The sequence below is a fragment of the Charadrius vociferus genome, unplaced genomic scaffold (assembly GCF_000708025.1).
Source record: "Charadrius vociferus isolate BGI_N301 unplaced genomic scaffold, ASM70802v2 scaffold423, whole genome shotgun sequence".
Taxonomy (NCBI): Eukaryota; Metazoa; Chordata; class Aves; order Charadriiformes; family Charadriidae; genus Charadrius; species Charadrius vociferus.
Window position 1 is genome coordinate 2,687,622 of NW_009648149.1, and position 21,475 is coordinate 2,709,096.

Genomic DNA, 21,475 nt, shown 5'->3' on the forward strand with positions numbered 1-21,475 from the left:
TCTTAAAGACAGCTTTAATGAGAAGACTTTATTTTAGTTGTAATTTTTTAAAACTTTGAGAATATTTTCCTGCTAAAATCTCCACAAATATCTATTTTGATGAAAGTCATTTTGTCACATACCTGATGAACTTTATTCAACTGCAAAAAAGGTGGCCCAACTGCTGAATTTATAAGGTGAGGTAAACCTGCGGACGTTCCAAGAACTGTTTTAGAAACACAAGAACATGTTGTAGTGTTTTATAAATTACGCAAGTAAAGACCTTTCTAAGAGTTATTCTGTATTTTTCTGATTTGGTTTCCATGAAACTTTCCAGCGTACTAAAGGTCACTACAATGAAACCTTTCAATACACATAGCTTTGATCTGCAATTAACAGCACATGAGAGATCAAACCTACTCTCAAGGCTCTCCTCTAAAGCTGAGAGTTTCACTCAAAGATACAGAAATGCCTGCAGTCGACTGCAAGAACACAGCATTATCTAAAGTGCTTTGAAACGTCAGCATTCGCTAAAGTGTTTCTTCACTAAAGTCTTCACTTCACACACAATTTCTGTTTATCTTCTGTCAGCAGATTATGTCACAAACTCCTAGCTGTCCCCCACCTGACTCTTCAAATTACCTGTTCTCATTCCTGTTCCTAATACTTTCACCATTTGAAACGCGGTAAGATTGTTTTTAGTATGTTTATTCACATCCATCCTAATAATGAGAAAGCAGAGAAATGTTTCTGGCTAATGCCGTTATGAAATGCTGGGCAGGACTATGGTAGCATCCAAGTGGATAACGATTTACACTGGAATCAACAGGAGAAAAACTCACGCTGCAAAATCTACAATCAGATTTAAACTCGCCATTTTAACAATGTCTGCAAAAGACATTTAATTTTAAAGCCATTTCTAATAGAAACATTCAGAGATCACAGAGTTAATGTGAGGAGATTTTTAGGTAACACTAAATTTTACCCAGACGCAATACTCTAGCAACCAATTTCTTGCTTTTGCTTTCATAAAATGTGAGTCTACACAGACACACTGAAACAGTGTCTGCAGAGATTTTAAAATCTGCTTCTCTCCATTGCTGAAAGCAAAGTTCACCAAGAACAGGGTTTGGTTTTCTTTAACTCAGTTTTAAAGCAACTTACCAGGTTTAACAGCATGTCCACGCAACTGGGGCTGCAGTAGCATTTGCAACATTGCTGGATTATTAAAACTTTTCATAATCTGCACTGGATTTGGCTCTGGAAGCAAGCCTTTCCTATTGTTCCTCATCTCCAATTAAAAGAGATACAAAAATGTTAGAATCAGGAGAAAACAAAGAATACATTTACATCCCTCAAACTTGTGTGATGGTAAGGTACATATTTCATTTTATGCAGAAAATAATCCCAACATGTCCTTCCCCGTTTCCCACTCCTTTCCATGCTCCTTCTCCCTCAAATGAAGCACCTAACCAACTATTCCCTCAAAACTTCAAGCATATTATTTTTCCTGAGAGACATTTATTTTTTCCCCTTAAATCAAGACAATGTTATCAATAAAGGATAATATGAAAGGTACTGTTAACATGAACACCACATACTATCTTACAATAGCACCACTCATCTCTTTTATAAAGACGCGGGCTGAAGTTGCCAAAGTAATGAGACTCTTCTGCTTCTAGTTTTAAGACAGCTTCATGTAACATTTATGACATCCAATTTTCTAGGAAATAATGTGATAAGACATGTGGGTGTGAAAAGCTTTCTTCTATATCAAGCATGAAATTAAACTATTTCTCCTACCTTGAATTTTATCTTAAAATTGACAAATTCTTGCCTTTCCGTTCTAAACTAAGTTTTAGCTTGTCAAATGACTATACTTACAGTTACTTCTCTTTTGAACTGGAACAATTTCTCGTACAGAAAATTGAATTTACTAAAATCCCAGAGCTATGTAAGTATAACTTTGTGTTATCTTATGGCCGCATTTTATCCTTTGTCCTTGCAGAATAGGGCCATGCTTTTCCTAGGAAGGAGACTGAACTGGGCTGACTAAATTTGAAAAAATAAAAATAAAAAGGCGCAAGCAAAAAAAGGCTAATGCTTCCAAAAACTTTGGCTTGTTTTCCTAATGCACAGCAGCTGAATCCCTCTGACCCAACTCAGACCACTCAAGGTGTATCAAACTCATTCTGAAAATAGATTCGTGAATATCTTACCATCCTTTGCGCTGCTATAAGTGCTGCTAATGTGCTTCTGCCTGGTGATCCCGGAGCACAGTACGAGACTTGGACTCTCCTTCCTTTGATAGTCATGCCATCGGTGACTTCTTGTACTTTCTCAGCCTGGTCTGCAGTTTCGTACTCAACCACCGCAAAGTCACCGATATAACTATCTTCACCCTGCACAAACTGAAAAAACATTTCACAAGACACTGAACAAAACGCAGAATTTCAGGAACTGCCTTGCAGTATTTTCACCTATCTATCCCTTGCAAGATACTTTGCAAATTGTGGACATCCTATGTTAATGTCAGTATGTTTCTTTCTCAGATGTGCTTGATGTAAGTTGACCATCATAGCTTCATATTATATTTGGCACACATGCTCATCTACTGGATTTACCACCTTCACTTCAATCTAATCTCATGGAGAACCTGAGCTATGCAACGTATTTAAAACAGATTTTCAGAATCAAGAAGGAAATTGCAAAAACAGCTGTATGCTACAATCATTTTTATTTTGCAGAATAAGAATTATAAACTCATTATTGTTCAGTTTTTAAGCCTACAATAATAAAAATGCCATTCGTCAGACTACACGATAGTTGTTGAAACACGTAACAATGCAAATTCCACTGATATATACTGCCTTTTAGGAGAATATGAACTCTGTGGTTGTATTTATTGCCAAGAGAAGATGCCAGACTGATCAATCAAGCAGACTGGAAACAGGCTTATGTGTCAAACAATGCTCTGTCCTTTGTTTGCAGAGTTTTATAGCAGAATGAGCAGATTTAAATCAAACAAAAAAAGGGGGTGAGAAGGGAGGGAATAAAGCTTTGGCAAAAATCTCCAGTCCCAAAATGAACAGAAATGATACACTGATACTAGCTCTGATGTAGAAGAGAGGAAATCTCCTCTAGATTTCACTGGATAAAAACCACCCAGTCCCAACCTTTAGGTCCCACAAACTCATGCTAACAATTGAAATATAAATCTCAAAGATTTTGAAGAAAAAATGGGTGGTCAGATCTTTAATACCACTGCTAAAGACTGGCATCCAGGAAGAGCTCTGGAGAATACACATATTTTGATATATAAATGCACACAGAGATATGCATATGTATGCGTGTGCATGTCTACGTGGAGAAGCGTTGTATTTTATTTTGGCATCAGTTCAGCTGCACTGATAGAGACCTGAAGTACTCGTGAAAAGAATGGTTGGCTGCTATGGAACATATTGGTGTTTCATGCACAGCTAAAAACTCCGTTAACATGTGCAAGTGCAGCTACCAGTATTCTTGCGAACAGATCAGGAATTTTTAAACTTCAAGTAAACAGGTAGTGAAGAAGACCTCTGTCCCTATCTAGGTAACACGGGAGACTGTTAATTCCTGAGTTTAGCTGAGTTTATTTCATGAGTTCAGCTAAGAATTTGAGGTAAAAGATCGTATTTACATGATGAAGTACGGCATCAGTTACCAGCAGAACTAAGCCATGAAAGCAGCACAAGAGAGGTACGTTAAAGGAGCCATTCCAGGAGATGGGCAAAACGTTGAGTGGCCCTACTGGAGGGACAATCTAAGTGCAGGAGTGGCATGAAGGCTGGATCGGCCACGACTAGGAAACAGAAGGAAGAAAGAGAGGGTAGTCACAATGACTTAAAATAACAAGAGTGTGAATGAACATTTTAATTGTTTTTCTGAAACGTATTCACGCTTCCAAGTGAAGTTTTCCAGACAAAGCGCTCCTCCTAGTCGTTCTCTAATTAAATTCCCTCACCCACGTTTCTGCTACCCTGTTGTCGTGGTTTGGGCTGGACTGGACATTGAATGAACCACGGGGAGAGAAGAATGAGAGAGACCTATGGATTGAAAAAGAAACTAAACTATTTTAGTGAAATATTGATAATAAAATAATAAAAAGAAAAGATAATCATATTAATAAGAAAATAATGAAATATAGACAAAACTGGTATCAAGGTCCCAGGATAATGATCACGTCACCAGCAGGCACTGGAAAAGTCCCAGACTGGACTCCGCAGCATATGGGAACTGGATTCAGGAACACACAGATGGGGGTCAAAGGCAGAAGAACAGGCAAGAGTCCTCCGTGGATGCCGGCCGTTGGAGAAAGAGGGCTGACCCTTTGATCCCTCAGCTTTTATACTGAGCGTGAGACTGTCGGGATGGACTACCCTGCTGGTCAGTTTTGGGTCACCTGTCCCGTCTGTTCCTCCCTGCAGGTGCCACCCCTCTAAGCTCTTCCACTTTCGACCCTCCAACCCTGCAAATAGCAAAGTTAGCTGGCCTGGGTTGTTAGAGCAATCAGTATAAGCAAGAGCGTCTCTACATACCATTCCTTGGCATCAACTATAAACATTAGGCCTTATCACTGCCAGAAGCAGACACTGTCTGAAAAATACGCTGTTAATTAGTTAGAAGACACTTAACTGAAAAGTAAACTTACTGAAAAGAAAATTGGTTCTGTTTTACCTCAAACCAGGACACCTTGTCCTCTCTTAGTTTTCCTCTTACACCTCTACCCATCATGTCACACTCACACTTTTTCCACTTTCTTGTGTCTTCCTCCCTGTCCTTTCTTTGTACTTAATTTTTAGGTCATCACACTCATAAAACCATAATTAATTAGCACTATTGTAATGAGAACTCATCCACTGTCCTCCCTTTTTCATCTATCAAATCTAAACTACGAGTCTACCTCCGTCCACCCTCCTATCTTCTCTCTCCAGAGTGCCGCTTCCCACTTCCCCCTTTAGCCCATGGGGTTCGCATCCATCACTCGCCCATGGCTCTGGTCTGCAAACCACCACCTCTGCTGCCTCTCTCCCCACTCTCGAGGCAGAGCCTCCCTTACCAGTTAGTACCTGTGGGATGCCCAGTGGAAACGTGAGGCCTGACTGAGAATAAACCACATTTAATCTCTGAGAATCACTGAGAATAAATCTGAAGTAAACCTATTTTTCTTCTATTACCATACTTCTACGATCTACCCATTAGTCTATTACACAGATGTTGTGGTTTATACAAGTGATAGGCAATATGAGAATGTGCCAAGAATGTTTTCTTGGATATATTTTTGACTGGGTGCCTATTTCCTAACTCAAAAGCATACTGTTTAATCCCTGTATTTTATAGAAACATGTATTTAGTGACATTTACTGATAGAATGCATACACAAACAGACTCTCCTCACCTACACCAGGTGTGACCCATGTATCATTATGATTTAAGAAGGAACGTAGAAGTCAATTTTTAAGTGCACAGTAGAATACTGTTAGTGAAAACCATCTTTATCAAAGCAGCCTGCTAATCTTTGAACTTCAGAGTTTTAAAAGAATGTTGAAAAATTGTTGGGGGAGCTGATAACAGCCTTCGGATTATCTGACAGCTGGAAAAATGCCCTGAAGTAAAAGACTTTAAAAGATCAATCTGTTCAGCTAATTAAACAAAGATTGAGCAAGTGACTTGATTACAGCATTTAATACCTTCTTACAGGAAGAGAACAGTGGGGAGGAAAGGCTCCTCAATCCAGTCACCAGCGAGGTGAAGCTGAAGCCAGATACATTCAACTGAGAAAACAGACACAAGTGCAAAACAAGGGACAGGCAATTTCTGGAAAGAGTTACTTCCAATTTAGGCATCTCCTGGTGTATTTGGATCACACAAGTATAAGGATATGCTTTAGCCAACTACAAATATTTAGGGACCGAAAAGAGCACTAGGGAAAATGTGATGGCCTGCAGGTGGTCAGACTAGACAGCCTGATGGACCTTGTGGTCTTAGATGCTGAGAATCTCTGGTTACTTATCCCTGAAGCTAATCCCTAGGCAGACTTCCAAGATCCTTAAGGAAACAAAAAAATAACAAACAACTGAAATCATACCCAACTGTGTGACTATAAAGCAAGCTTTCTTTTTACTGCCTGTTTATGGTACACCGGTCTGCACCACTTCTATGAGCAATGTTTCATTTATGGTCTAGTATCTCACAAGCCATGATGATGAGAAGGAAACCTTTACACTTGCAAAGGCTAGTAAGGGTCTACCTCTTGCGTACCTGCAACCTTTCCAAAAGATGTACCGCTTCTACCACTGGCAAGCCCGGCCAGCTACGAGATCCTAAGCCTACATCTTCTCCAGTTAGGGAAAAAACACATTAGGTATTTGCAGAGGTTTCTTAAATATATTAATTATATACATATATATATATTCTTCATCGTCTAAACTGTTGTACTTGTGGTATTCATACACTCTGGCTTTCTTTACTGAGCAATAAAACCATCATCAACATTTACTTCAAAAGCTCTCTCAAGACATTTCTAAAATTATTTTCAATAAAATACACGAGGAGGTGATGTCTTATAAATAGTTTATTGGCGCTTCACAGGAGTGATCTTCTGCAGAATTCCCAGATGACATCGACCACTCACTGCAAACCCATACCAATAAAGCATCTGTACCACATCATATATCGCAATGCAGATGCATAACCATTCACTACTTAAATGAAAAATAAAAATCATGACTGTGATCTTCCAGAAAATACAAATGCAACATACCTGGCAGAAAACAGGTTTATACTTTAGTGAGAAAGCTTGGATCAGTTCTTTTGGATCAGCGTAGTCTTTTTGAAATGTATCTACACAAAGGCACTTGGAGTGAATAAGATTTGTCGTCAGCTGGTTCACATCCATCCACTGTGCAAAGAGAGTGTTCTTGTCTAACTGTTTCCCGAGAAGTTCCAGTCTCGCCTTTGCAGCAGAGTCCTTCTTCATATATTCCACAAAGCCATAGCCCTTTGAATGGCCAGTAACTTCGTTATAGACCAAAAAACACCTCTCGACATTGCCATACGCACGCACAAGTTCTTCAAACTCTTCTAATGTAAATGAAATGGGCAAATTAGTAATGCAGAGCAAAGCATCTGTTGGTTGGAGCTGCACGGATATTTCTTTTCCCCGAAGAAAATACTGGTGAAATTTCCGAATTGCGTTTTGGGCCTGCTCTCCATTTAACAGAGTAACGAATGCTGTAAGAGACCAAAACAAGTTACATCACAGACCACAGCTTCTCTCCAGGTGCAGAGGTAATTAACATACCTCTCCCTCCCCCCAAACCTCACCAGTGTAAGTCACAGGAAAAATAAGAGTTTGGTATTTACCCTGAAGATGCAATAGATAGAGACATATGCCGCAATATGTATTTTAAAATTTCACATTATTAACTGGACATTATGACTAATTAACTGGAAGACTGACTATAGAAACACAGATAAACACAACCTCACTACTTGTAATACAACAAAACGTTACATTTGGGAAACAAAAAGCAATTAACTTTTCTACTGAAGTAAACACATTATTGATTCTAGTGAATTTCTTTGAAGACAGCATCCGTAAATTCTCACTTCTGGGTTAATGGCTCTTTTTGGCTTTTCACTCCGTAAAGCATTTCACACAATGACACAATCACAGACTGGTTGAGGTTGGCAGGGACCTCTGGAGGTCATCAAGCGGGGCCACCCAGAGCTAGTTGCCCACAACCATATCCAGATGGGTTCTTAGTATCTCCAAGGATGGAAACTCCACAGCCTCTATGGGCAACCTGTAACAGTGCGTGGTGACCCTCACAGTGAAAAAGTGTTTCCTGATATTCAGAAGGAAAATCCTGTGGTTCACTTGGCTCCTGTTGCCTTGTACCCTGTGCATTAAAGAGGATGTAATAGTCTGCAGTGAACCAAACAGAGGGAAGCTAATTCATGTGTGTTCTTCCAGTCACCAAATGAAATGCAAAGCACAGGGCAGTCCTGGGCAAAAACTTTGGTTCATTTCAGGGACAGACAGACACAAGTCTTTCACTTCACGCAGAGATACCCTCAGAATTGCCAGCCACTCGTGAATGCAGGGTTGGGCACTGGCACTTGTCTTCAATGCCAAACGTGTGAAAGATCACCTTCAGAAAACTCAACAAGCATCCTTCTTCCAGAATACCCTTCACACCCACGAATCTCAGCAGCAAGTACCACCCAAATCTTTAAAACAGGGCAGCGGCTAGGACCTGCTGCTTTTAATTCTCTTTTAACCTTTGCTAAGCTGTTCTTCTTTATATTGATCCTACAGCTACTTCATTTCCTTCCCCAGCACTACCAATTCTTCTTTTCTGTTTCACTTTATTGTTTATTTAATCGTGTCTCCTCATCTGACTGCTGGAAAAGTGGTATCACATGGATGAAGCACTAACTCCAGGCACCAGCCCTGGTGATGTCATGGCCGCATCACAGCCAGTAGACTGCTCATGGTGGTCCACGTGCCAAAGGGGTCGGTGACATGGTTGGCCCCAGATGGGTACAAAAAGGGCTGCGTCAGCCTGTACTGACAGATGAAAAGATGGGCGAGCAAAGATTTAGAGGCTCTACAACACCCACCGTATCCATACCTTGTCATCATCCTACAGACTGCCAGAAGGTGCTTGTGGGTAAAGGGAGAGCCACACCACCCACCACATCTGTACCCCATCCAGGTCTCACATGCAGCTCAAAGGTGCCCACAGCTATGGACAAAGGGAGCAACACCCACCACCTCTGTACCATGCCATGGTCCCACAAGCAGCTGGCAGGAACACGCAACCATGGACAATCTCATCATCATACCCATCATCATTCCACAGGTAAGGTTCATGCAGCTGTGGACAAAGGGGACGCTGTACCACCCTCTGTATCTTTACCACCTCATGGTCCTCAAGCCAGTCAGAAAGTGCTAACATTTTCTTTCATGCATTAATAATCTTTAATCACAACAGTCTAAATAATGATTTCTAATCAAAACAAACGTCCACAGGGTGTTTTGAAGCAAGTTCTGGTCAGTGACTCCCTTGTAGCAGTATAAAGCCAACAAAAAGAAGCAAGTATAATCTTGGTGACGTACACGTAATATTTGAGATCTCCGTTTTGTTGTTCCAGTCAAACTGAATGTTGTTATGCATCCTGCAAGCAATGAGTTTGTACTAACATATAAACAATGCCTTTGCAGTGGGTGTTACAATCTGTCGTAAGTGAAGAGATGTATCAGTGATCAGATAAAGATGAGATGACATGGAAATCGGCAACCTGGTTTCTCAAATAGATTAAAATGTGCCTGGGTAACGCACATTATTTTGCTCTCCAGTACTCTGACACAGCATCACGTATTTCTCTAACAGGATACTACTTGGTATTCTAAGAATAGTTACATAGAAGATATGGATAGAAGACAATGAAGTTTAAAAATACTGTTAGCTTTTCTAAGATAAAAAAAAAAAAAATCCCCAATGTTTTGAGGTCGTTTAGGGCTACTTCTCCGATTTTATCATTAATCTTAAATTAGTTCATGTAATCAAGTGAAAACACTGTTTTTCCTCAGGAGAATTTTAGAAGATCTAATTGGAAACATCTACAGAGCTCTACAAAGTTCCAATTCTGCCCATGAAACTAAAAAGTCATTAAATCTATATAATAAGAAAACCAACCAAACAAAAAACACAAAAAACTTCAATAGTAATGGAGTTCCTTACAGAAATAGTGCACACTGCAAAATGTATGTCCATCTTTTGGGTGGATGACTCCTGTTGTGTCAGTATTTACTTGGACAAGACAGAATAAACACAAACACCCACAAACCACTAGCAGAACTTTTGCTCTTTGCACAGTAAAACTACTAACACCAAAACCAATCTGCAATATAAAGAACGTGAGTAGGAAGAGCTGAGGCTCGAGAACTTCATTGACTGTATAGTAACACGTTAAGATTCTGTGACATTAGGGCCTTTGAACAAAGTTTTAAAGCCTTCATGAATCCGAAGATAAACAAATTTAATCCATTCAAATGAAAAGCCAAGAAAAAAAACCCAAACACCTACAGTGTATTCCAGTCGTGAATATTTGCAGACGCATGCAGTAACACATACAAGAATTCACAGGAACAGGCAAAGTGCTATATATATATCTACGTATACAAATACACACATATGTATACACCCTAAAACTAACACAAATGCGTACACAGGAAAAACTAGTTATATACGAGAGCATCTAGATTAAATTAAAAAAAAAAAAAAAATCATCCTTGTCTTACTCTTTCCAAGTATTTTCAAATATTTCCTCTCACGCTGAACACAGACGTTCAGTCTGTTGTTAGACAGCAGACTATTGTACCTCACACACAAACTGGCCTTATTTCATATTCAGAAATCAAATTTGCAGGGTAATAGGACATTAAAGCACAAATGTTTGCTCCATAGAGGCAGGTGTCAAGAAATACCATTATCCTCACGAAATCCTGACAGAAATCTATCCCAGCTACCACATTAAGATTTTGTCCTGGAAACCAAGGTTGCCTCAGGGGATAGCCCAGGCTGTGGGACCTACGGCCATCAGCAAGGACAGGAACATGTAGAAAAATATTTGTCCATTTCTGTATCTTACAAAGAACTAAAAAATCCACAAATCACCTATGTAGAGAATTAATTTGTAAATGGAGGATCAGACTTAAATAATGCAGGATTTAATTCAGGACTACATTTCTTTCAAAGACTTAAGTATTCCTTTAATAAATTGCTTCTGGCTTGTATTACCTGACACAAATGCATCTGGAGCTAGGTATGTTGTCCTCTGATCATGTCATAGGTACACGTGGTTTGTCTTAAGAGAGGCCCCAGGCCTAGTTTTTCAAAGGAAATCAGACAGTTGAGGTTAGCTTTGTCCCAAAGAGACACTCACCGATGGAATACTCCTGAGAAATACCATAGCGGACCAGTCTACTTCTGGCTGACATCAGTGAAGTTTCCAACTCTCCACTGGCTTCACTAGAAGGCGACAAACTATGCAGCCAAAAAAGGCACTGAGGGACAATCAAGCTACGTGATGGCAGAGAACTTGATGACTTCATACACAGCAGATGATGTTCCTTACTAGCTTCATCACAGAATTGAAACTTATGACACTGGAAGATTTTAAGTTCTTACCTGTTCTTTTATTTCTGTCCACATAACAATACTTGATTTCATAATCCTTAAATAAGTCATGGATTTCCTGAAAGAGAAAAGTACAAGTAACATCAGATAAATAATTCTACCAGACCAAATAAATGTATAAATTCATCTTCATTTGTAAAAAAAAAAAAAACAAAACAACAAAACCCAAACCAAAAACTTTCCCAATAAACAGAAAATCTCACCATAGAAACGCTATCAAATATTTGTTTTTAAAAAGCTGGTTATGCTAACTGCAGCAATGTTTTTACCTCATATAAAAAACTGGCTTACTGAATTTGAATAATTTACTTTTCATTATATAAAGTCACATAAGCACAACAGGGTGTCCTGTTGACTGTCTTTTGATGAAGACAAATAACATCACAGTTCATTAAACAGCAAAACCCCACAATTTCGTGGAAGTACAGCTAGCATAGTTAAAATACCGCACAGACAAGAAATACCGGCAACATCACATCATGCAGTTTACTGAGGGCAGGCAACACTGTTATTAAATGCAGCAGTTGCTTTACTTTCCTTTAACTGCTCAAGTTCACTTTTAACAGATTTTCACTCTTTTAATAATGAATATTCTTTCAGTCAGCAGATAATTGTGCCCAGAATACCCCCTGGAAAGTATCCTCTATCAATTACCGCACAGATGCTCAACGGAGAATCAATCCCAAGAGCATTATTTGCTCCCACTAATTAATGGGGAGAGAGCAGGGGTGTGGGAGGGGCAGGGTAGGAGCAAGTCTAAGAGGTGTGTACCAGTTTGCCATAGCTATTCCCCAGCAAGAGCAAGGCATAGTATATGCACGTGCCCTACCAAAAAAACCACAAACTATTATCAGTTCAGTGGCGAGGACGCAGACACGAACATTCATCATCCACAAGAAGAAATTATGAGTAGTAAGGTGGATATAGGTATTCTTTTAGTTGGGCAAATCCCATAAACAACAGCAAAAGACCAACTGACTAAGCAAAATAATCAACCAACTTTGTCTGAAAGTTTAATTGCAGACAATTTCCAGCCGCCCAGTCTATTGCCAGTTTGCTAATTCAATATATATAGCCTAGAGGTTAAGCGGGTTCTCCATGACTGGTATCAAGTGCATACCTTTTAGTCAAGCGAACGCCAATCTCTAGTTTCACTAGTTAACAGCTGTCAAATACTACATTAATAAAACATGGCAGCATTTCTCAAGCTACCAGCCATCCTCTAATCAGATGTGATAAGGATGTGGTTTCTGAAAAGCAAAATAGGCCAGGCACAATTCAAAGGTTCAAGTGAGGTAGGCGATTTGACTGCGGACATCCCTCTAACGAGAGTTAGACGGTAGTTTGTTCTCAGTCACGAGAAACTGAGAAGACACTTTCTGTACAGTTTTGTACAGCTCAGCTGTATTTGGCACTGGGGACTCTAAAGCTGTTATTTGTGTCCTACTTAGAAAAAGGGGGGACATATTTACCTTTTTTATTTCATACATTATTTTACAGGAGTAACGCTGAAGTTTTATATGATGGTTAAGCAGCAGGAAATATTATTTCAAACAGCTCTGAACGCTCTTTTGAAAGTCATCTGTGAATCAGATGATCCCACATGATTTCCCAGTAACTGAAATTTTAATTGGGAAGGAAAATTGCCTGTAGTGAACATATCTTCATGGGATAATCATGAGATCTCATGTAAAAAAATATGAGAACATCAAGAAGATTTAAAATGAAACCTGATTGAAGCAAAGTAATTTTTGTAAAGGTTTTCACAGTGATTTCCACAGGTTGTTGCAAACTCTGCCAGGTTTGTGGAACGGGCTCTTCCAGGAAGGTACATGTTCTTGTGTTCTGGTGGCCCCCACGGCACAGCTGGGACATTGACCTGTGGAACTGTGTATAGTATTTCTTCACATAAAGACCGTTTGTGACAATTTACAAATACAAACACTCCATGCCAACTTTTAATCAAATTAAACAGATATGTAAATATCTGTGTATGTTAGACTAAGATTCTTCACAATGTTTTCAGAAGTACTAAGCCGGCTTTTGAACTCAGGCACTTCTATAAACTTTATCTTCAACATCTTTCAACACTTGGGTCTGTTAGAAAAGAGCGAACACTACTTCCATTTTAATGCTGTTAACTGTTTCTGTTCCCGACAGCTCGGAGCAGAACTGTCAGGGAAAGCAACAAGAACATTTCACCTGCTGTTCCTGACTAGGTGCAGCTGTGCACCACCGAGCACCACGCACCACCAGCGCCAAACACATTTGGTCCCTTTGGTGTACGTAGTTATCCAGTATTTGGGCCAGGAAGGAGTGTTTACTTCGGGAGGAGAAACGGGTCATCCAAGTCAGGTATACTCTCTGGTGCGACCCTATTAACTTGCAAGGAATGTAAGCAGAGGGCTGTTTCCCTGAACACAGCAGAAACAAACAGCCGCGGTTCATTCCCGGTTCCCGACCTCCCGGCAGCCTGCGGCTCACGCACCCGGGGAGCCCAACCTCCACACCCCCAGCCTCGCTACGCCAGCCCTCTCCCCGCCTCGGGATCTATTGCCATCGCTCTGCACACCCCCACGGAGCAGCCATCGGCCCCTACCCACACGCTCCGGCAGGAAAACCTTTTGCGCTCCCTGGGTCAGCCTTACCACGGCATTGCCTTGTGCTGGGCAGCCACGGAGAATGGCAATGCAAGCGCTCACCATTTCTTATCACACGAGGTTTAGCAAAGCGGTAGTAATAAAGCCAGTGGTGGGACCACACGGGAGCAGTGGCTGCCATCCCCAGCTGCCACCACTTTGCCCACCCTCACAATAGCCACATCCAAACCACCTGTTGACCAAGCCTGGCTTCTATTAGTATTCTTTCCCCATAACATTTACAAAACTGCTTCTTCTTGAAGGTTTTTTCCTCTTTTATAAATGAATGGATCTACTAGTGTAAAGAAAAGTGACTGACAATTACCACAATAATCATGATTTAACTGCATCGTATCAGGTCTAAACAAAACGGCAACATCCACTGGCACGCCGAAGGTCTAGCTGCCGTGAGCGTCACGCGCTGAATGTCTGGCTAGATTATCGTATTTTGACAACAAAAATTGTAAGCGGTTATAAAGCTATCTGGCAGACATACAGCAGTCATGGATCCCATGAAGTTTCCAACACAAACACCGTTTATAGCGGTGCCTATCTTGGCCCTTAATTATGGCACTCCTCGGATCGACTCGTAGTTGGCTCCTGAACCAGACGTAAAACTCAGCACCAGCTCTTGGGCACATGTTTGTACCTGAGCAATGTCAGCGCCAGGCAGCTCCCGGGGGGTGCGGCCCTGGTCAAAGCAAGGATGATACGTACCGCAGAAACGGAGAGGAGGAGAGAAAACAGAGGAGAGAGCTTGCTCAGAGTAACAGCAGTTGCATAAACACGTGGGCCATGCCAGCGGCCCTAACTAACATCGCAGAACAGAAATGTAACCGACAATGCTTAGCCACTTAGACCTTCAAAAAAAGCAGACCTTGAAAGCCAGTTAATCTTGTCATCAGTAAATTTAAAATCCTAACTACGAACCTAATCAGCTCATACTTTAAAATTAGCCGAAAAGGCAAAACCAAATATATTAAAGGGAATTTAAGAGAAACCACTACTAAACACAGGCTGAATATACTTAAAAATATGTATTATTTACTACTGTAAGAAACGTGGGTTTGAAATACTTCAATTCTTGGCCTGTCCTGTCTTGTCTTGGGTAGAAAAACTGGCAACATGAGTTTTTACCATACTGTCAATTTGAAATTTGTATCTTTCAAATGGGAAGAATGCCGTCCTTCGAGAGGATCTGCCTTTACGCTTTATTACCTGCATTGTTTTAAACACAAACAAGAAAAGGAGTTATTAACAGGCACGTTTGCCCTATTTATCAAATTAGTAAAGCTCAATGTATTATCTCTGCTTTTCATACCCAGGATCTCACAGTGCAAGAAAAGGAATAGACAAGAAATACTCAGTCATCACCTGAGAACAATATACCACGTACATAAAGCCTACAGCACCCTAAACCCAAGTATTTTTCTCTCTCTAGATACTGAACACAGTACTGAATTATGTTATTCTGGCAAGAAAAATATTTAACAATTATAATGGTGCCTGGCCAGATTTGTACAGTAAGCTTTAGCGGCGTTTCCAGTATAAACACTGTACAAGCCTGGTCTATAACTTGGCTCTCAGTAAGTAGCTGAAGGCCTAAACTTCACACACATATTCTTGAAACGGGGCTCAATTATGTTTTAAGTAGTTGAACTAAATAACATGTTTGGCTAACCAAGAAGTTTTAAATCATCTCATGACTAAAAAAGACTTTGTTTTCATTTGTGCAGGCAGAGATGGAAAGAAGAGGGCTTCTCAGGAAAAAGCTTTACATTTACAAATGATACAATGGAGTGTTCATTTAATTCAAATTTTCGACCACTAAATCTTTGAGTCCATGACATGATACATGGAATTCACTGCAGAAATCAAAAAAAAAAAGGGGGGGGGGGGGGAAACAGGTAGTAAGCAAGAGAACATCAACATGGTTTAAAAGAATAATTTGTTACTGGGGGAAAATCTGTTACTGTTGGAAAGTAAGAAGTAGAGTCCATAGCACTAACAAGAGGGTCAGATAACAAAGCACAAGGACTGGTGCAAAGTGCAATTTTAAACATCTCCTAACTACTAATGACCACAAAGGTCCTCAAATTTTCACCAACTGGTCACTGAGTGTCAAATAAATCCTCCTTTGCTCCTAACAAGCAAAAGTTCAAAGATTGGGCTCACTGTATCATATAGTAAGTTCCCTTTGACAAATTTTCACGTTTTTTTCAATGCTGCGTTAAAGACAGTTCTTAGATGAGCAGCAGCTGTGGGATCAAGTCTAAGATGTGTAGCAGATGTCCATGTGCCCAGGCATCCAGGGACAGCAGGCACTGAGGTGGGCCCTAAAGCTTTTGCTCAGCACAGTCCCTCTTCACTTCCACAGTCACAAACTATGAAACTCAAAATAAAATCAGGCCTGTAATTTTAGGCCATAAACCGCCCTTGGGGCAAACCCTTTTGTTTGAGAATTGACTCCCACTTTCGTAAGACCATACCCTCCCATGATCTTTAGTAAAGTAATATAAGTAAATGTTGTCATTAAAAGAACAACAGTTTCTCTATAGACTTATGATGGACAGGGAATGAAAAACATATTTCTCTGATCTTCCAGAGTCATATTAGTGTGTTGGTAAGAGAAACACTACGGGACTGGAAATTAATTTCAACCTCCTGGGTATACTGGGCGGTATGCAAGCTAAATGAAAGATGAAAAAGGCATAGAAGAGGTAACGTGAGAGAGCAAGAGCACAAAGCAAAAGAAAAGCAATAAAGAAAATCAAAAAGCATGTACATCCTAAGGCATGAGAGCTACTCACTATCCAACAAGTATGCCTTTCATGTTCAGTCAGTGTGACGGAGGACTAACTAAAACACAAAGGCCCCTTCTACTTAAATGTCTGGTATACAACAGATTGGGAGAGAGTACTTCCTCAAATCATCACAGTTCATTAAAGGCTTTCGATCAAAAAGGAACGAGGAAAAATTGTGGCTAATCCACAGAGAAAGTAGGAATAAAAAAACCCAACAACAACAAAAAAACCCCAATCCTACCAGAAATAGCAGTGGTGATTTGTCTTTTGATCAGGAACAGACACTGGTGAAAAAAACTGGACGGGTACATCTGGTCCCAAAATACAAAATAAATCCCTATCCCAGGTGGACTTCACCAGTTTCTTATTAACACCTAAATGTTTCATCTTTCTTTAGATTCTGTCATGCCAAAGAAGAACTACAGGGCATTAAAATAATTAATCAGCCCTACTTTACTTGATGTCCTACATTAAAGTAGAACATCCACTCTGTAAGACTTACTTTCTAGCCTCAGATGATAAAGAAGAGAAGCAGAAATGTGCATGTAATATGGCGGCATTTAAAGATAATCAAGCACAGAAAAAACTGGTTGAAAGCAAGCACATCTTCCGCAGCACTGCCTCCTTCCAACAGGGAATCAAAAAGTGGACAGCCCTGGTCAGTCAGCTAATCTTAGCAGCGAAGACTGGAGATTTTGCCACAAGTCTCAGTAACGATTAGCAAGAAAGATAGCCCAGGGTCTGTTCTTTCTAACAGCAACTCCATGGGATCCCAACTGGTATGCCAGGGTACCAGACTGCTGATTACGTCACATTTATAAGATGGAAGTTAATCAGATGTAAAGAAGGAACCGCTAACACTGAAAAAACAATGACCTGGGGGTAATCAAAAACAATTCTTCTAATCCATTGGGGTAATTACAAAACCAAAACAAAGCTGAGTTGCCATGCGATACTCCAGCAAAATAAAACTTCCCGTTTAGTAAAGTACAACTTCACTCACACTGTAGTCATCCTGAAGTTCTTGGCATCTCTTTATCAGTAAAGGAGAGAAGTTATTACTTCCTTCCCTCCCTCTGCCCAGAGCAGTCCTCCTGCCTCCCAGAGCACTCGGAGCAGTTTTATGGTGGTTCCAAGGACGTTCAGTTTGTGATGCATACCTTTGAACGCTGCACTTTCAACATGGTATATACAATTGTGTTCCTTGCTACAGAAATGGAACAGTTGATTCATCAGAGATGACAGTTCAGGGAGGTAAGCGCACAACAAGGCAATTGCGAGAGATTTCCAAGGGATTGCTAATTCATTGCCAAGCACTGACCAGAATGAAAGGAACGACTACCACCAAGCTTACCTTTAAGTCTCTTTGCAAAGATTCTTGATACAAATATCAGTCTTAACACAACATTGCATAAGAGGATATTAATGCTAACAAGAACAGGCCCACTATCTGAAATTTTTCAAAAAGAAAAGCAACACCAATAGGTCAATCTTGCTTGTCTTACTGTAAAACATCACATATTACTGCCCTGCTAGGATTCCTTGGATCCTGCTTATGGCCCTCTGTCCTAATTAACAAAGGCATAAAATGACTACTCTGGTAAGAGCAGATGACACTTCCTCGCTCTTGGAAGGTGATTTGCAAGCGAGAGGAGTATGTTCTGCAAAGGCTGCAGGAGGAGAGAGGATTGTTGCTCTGGAGAGCGCGTCCTGCACGTGAAGGCTGGTGGGCAGTGCAACGTTCTGAGAAAAAGGAGGGCCAGTTATGACCCACCACTCGGTAGCGCGCATCCACACTCGGTACTGAATTCTCTTTTTAAGACAGCAGTCACTGCCACAGTATTACCTCAAAATCTGAAGTACATTCAGAATAACGCCTAGGGATCCCATATTCTCAGCGCATGGTGTGTTACCAGATCGCACCTCTCCCAGAGCTTCAGAGCAAGAAGATCAGATTGACAGAAGGAATAGTCTCTTAGTAGAACAAAATACCGAGCAGATTTTTAATATAGTTTGCATATAGCTACAACGATAGAAAAACATTGGATTGGAGGACGGAGGGAAAACACGACATTAACTAAGGCGGCAGTTGATCTGGTAAGCCGTTTTACTCACAACGCTGACCCAACTAACAGGAATCAGCCAGAGTACTAGCAAGTGCATTTCTATCTAATTTTATAGGTTCAGCAATCTGAAAAGTAACAAAAATATAGCTGTACACGTATCAATAGTGCTTCATCTCAAGATTCAGAGAGGTGACAGCAATAGCATACGTTCATTTTTAGGTCATTATCATACCACATATTTGATAATGCACACAGTTCAGTTACTGTGCTGGACAAATCAGACGAGGATGAATATGGGGAACTAACTGGCAAGTCTGGAAGATTCCACCACGGCAGGTCAGTACAAAATCGACTGACTTGCCAACTAAACAGTAAATGGAGACTTTGCCTTCAAGAACAGTGAATGTGCTAATAAAAATGTTTACCACAGGTCTGTCATAAAACCACTGTTCTCCATGGCTGTAGTGAGAGAATTGCTGGAAGAAACACTAATCCTGCAAGTACATATTTGCAGATTGAGCTATAGAACCCAATGCAAAAAGAATCTTCTTGACATTAATTTTGACTTAATTTGTTCCCCCCCTGGATTTGTTTTGTACTGACATTCAATGAAAACAGCTCGTGAGGGAATGCTGACTTCCTTGGTGTGACAGACTTCAAAGTGCTTTCTTCAGACCGTCCTTCCTCCTGAAAACACGCTCCGGATATCCTTAGGAACACAGATGCTGCCAAATGCATTTTGAGAAATCCCAAGATTCAAATGTGGGTAACCTTTGCCCCTTAACAACAGCCACTCAGCACCTGAAGTGCTGAACGCTTCTGACACTCAATGATCTCTCCATTTGTTTGGTTTCTAAGACTACAAACCTCTGGCACTCTGTTTCTGGTTCAGAAACTTCATGGCTAAGGAACATTTCATCTGTGAACTTAAGAGTAATTTTTTTTTTTTTTAAACTCAGTTTAACACAGGTGGAACTCCAAAGGTAAGAGAAGATTACAAGTACAATAATAAATAAAAAAAGGTTAAAGGTTAATATGTAGCTACAACTGGCAGAGGAAAGCATTCACTGCCTAATTTCGCCAGAAAAGAAATGGGAGTTCTGTTCTCATTTTGAAGATGATGAACCTTCTGACAAAACTGAGTATCAGGAATCTATATCAGCAGAAGAGCCATTTCTTGCTTGAAAACTATTTTGGTAAATCTTGGCCTCACTCTTCACGTAATAACTATAAATGAAAGCAAACCCAACATCCCAATGATTAGAGATGAATAATTACATTTATGGAAACCTATTCTGGAAGACTGCTGCACTTTAACAATGTTCACCTCTTTCGTGATGAGGAATAAATTGGCCAGGTTAGCAACAGTTTATCTGATTTTACTTGGCTAACCAACCATTTCAAGAAGAAAACAGCAGACAAAACACCTCTGCAGAGTGTCTACCAAGGGTGTTAATTTGATTTGAGGAATGTTAAATTCCACGATAATTTCTGGAAATGCATGACAGCCAAACGCACAGGTATACTTAACATGCCTGACCACAAACATACTTCTGCTTTCCAAAACTGTTCCAGGACAGAAACTTTCTCTCTATAGCACAACTATTCTGCCTTTGCATGCCAACACCAATAACTCAATGATGTTAAAAATTAAAATGACATCTTTTGAAACTGTATTTCAGGATCTGTACGCGGTGGTACTGTTCTAGCCTAGTAACAGGTGAATATTAGAACCTTATCTATGGAGAAAAAGGCATCTAAGTGCTACTTTTAATTCACCAAAACAAAATGGCAAACTTCCAAAATACCGTGTGGCTGCCAAATTGGACCTTCACACTAGTACATTTCCCTGTAGCGCTCTTTGTCTGACCACGTAATGCCAAACTTGATGGCTTCCATATAGGTGAGCCATGCTTTTAACCAGTCCACAGGTGAATTCGTGAAGTATCTGCTGCGTGCAACAGGAGCAAGAAACACGACTGTTTGAGTGTCAGACAAAGTGATCCTGTTCTGGCTATCCGCAGCAAGCGTCTTGTGATATGCCATTAAGCCCTCTCTGTCAACAGAGTCATGCGTGATGGCTTTTTGAAGAGACGACAAAGATTAACAGGGTTTTCCATGCTGTGAGTTAGCTATTGATTAGGTCATTAGGTTGCTATAAATAAAGGTGAGGTTGTATGTGTGAAACATCATGCAGGATCATAGCAAAACTGTCATATCTAAAACTCTAACTACCTACAATTACGTGGCCAGACAGACCAGAAGGCACCATATACGTGAGAACAAAACATCAAGAAGTCCAGGGGCAAGCAAGCTCCATACTCTGGATCAAATTACACTGATGGCTGAAAGATCCTCTCTAAAATGAATGGTCCCTTTCTACCGGAGTTATGGAGAAAACGATATCTTCACGTGCTGCACTTACCCGCAGGTAGTACAACAGCCTCTGCTTTAGAAAGAGAGGGGAAGAGAGACAAGGAGTGGTTTAGAACAAAAGCTGTAATTACGTTTTTTTTATGCTTGTGCATCAAATTGAATATTTGGAGGCGGTAAAGATCGGGTAAGTGACTGTGCAACTAAATCACCTCAAAATCTGACTCACATGCACTAGGTTTAAGAGTTCACCGGTTTTCTCCTCCGAATTGCAGTAATTTGCGCGGAATTTTCCTAAAGCACCAACAGATTGCGGGAAACCACTTTCACTGACTAGGTGCTGCGCACCTCCGGGGAGGGGGGGG

General features: G+C 40.4%; 1 protein-coding gene across 1 annotated transcript in view; it reads right to left on the reverse strand.

The window, feature by feature from the left end:
* RAVER2 (ribonucleoprotein, PTB-binding 2) overlaps positions 1-21,475 on the reverse strand; it is a 46,748-nt gene that overhangs the window by 13,510 nt on the left and 11,763 nt on the right. Inside the window, exons 2-6 of the mRNA XM_009884006.1 lie at positions 11,220-11,286; positions 6,782-7,251; positions 2,199-2,390; positions 1,144-1,270; positions 123-205 (exon numbers count right to left, since the gene is read on the reverse strand). Of these exons, the coding sequence (XP_009882308.1) occupies positions 123-205; positions 1,144-1,270; positions 2,199-2,390; positions 6,782-7,251; positions 11,220-11,286 (939 nt within the window). The remainder of the gene's footprint in view (positions 1-122; positions 206-1,143; positions 1,271-2,198; positions 2,391-6,781; positions 7,252-11,219; positions 11,287-21,475) is intronic.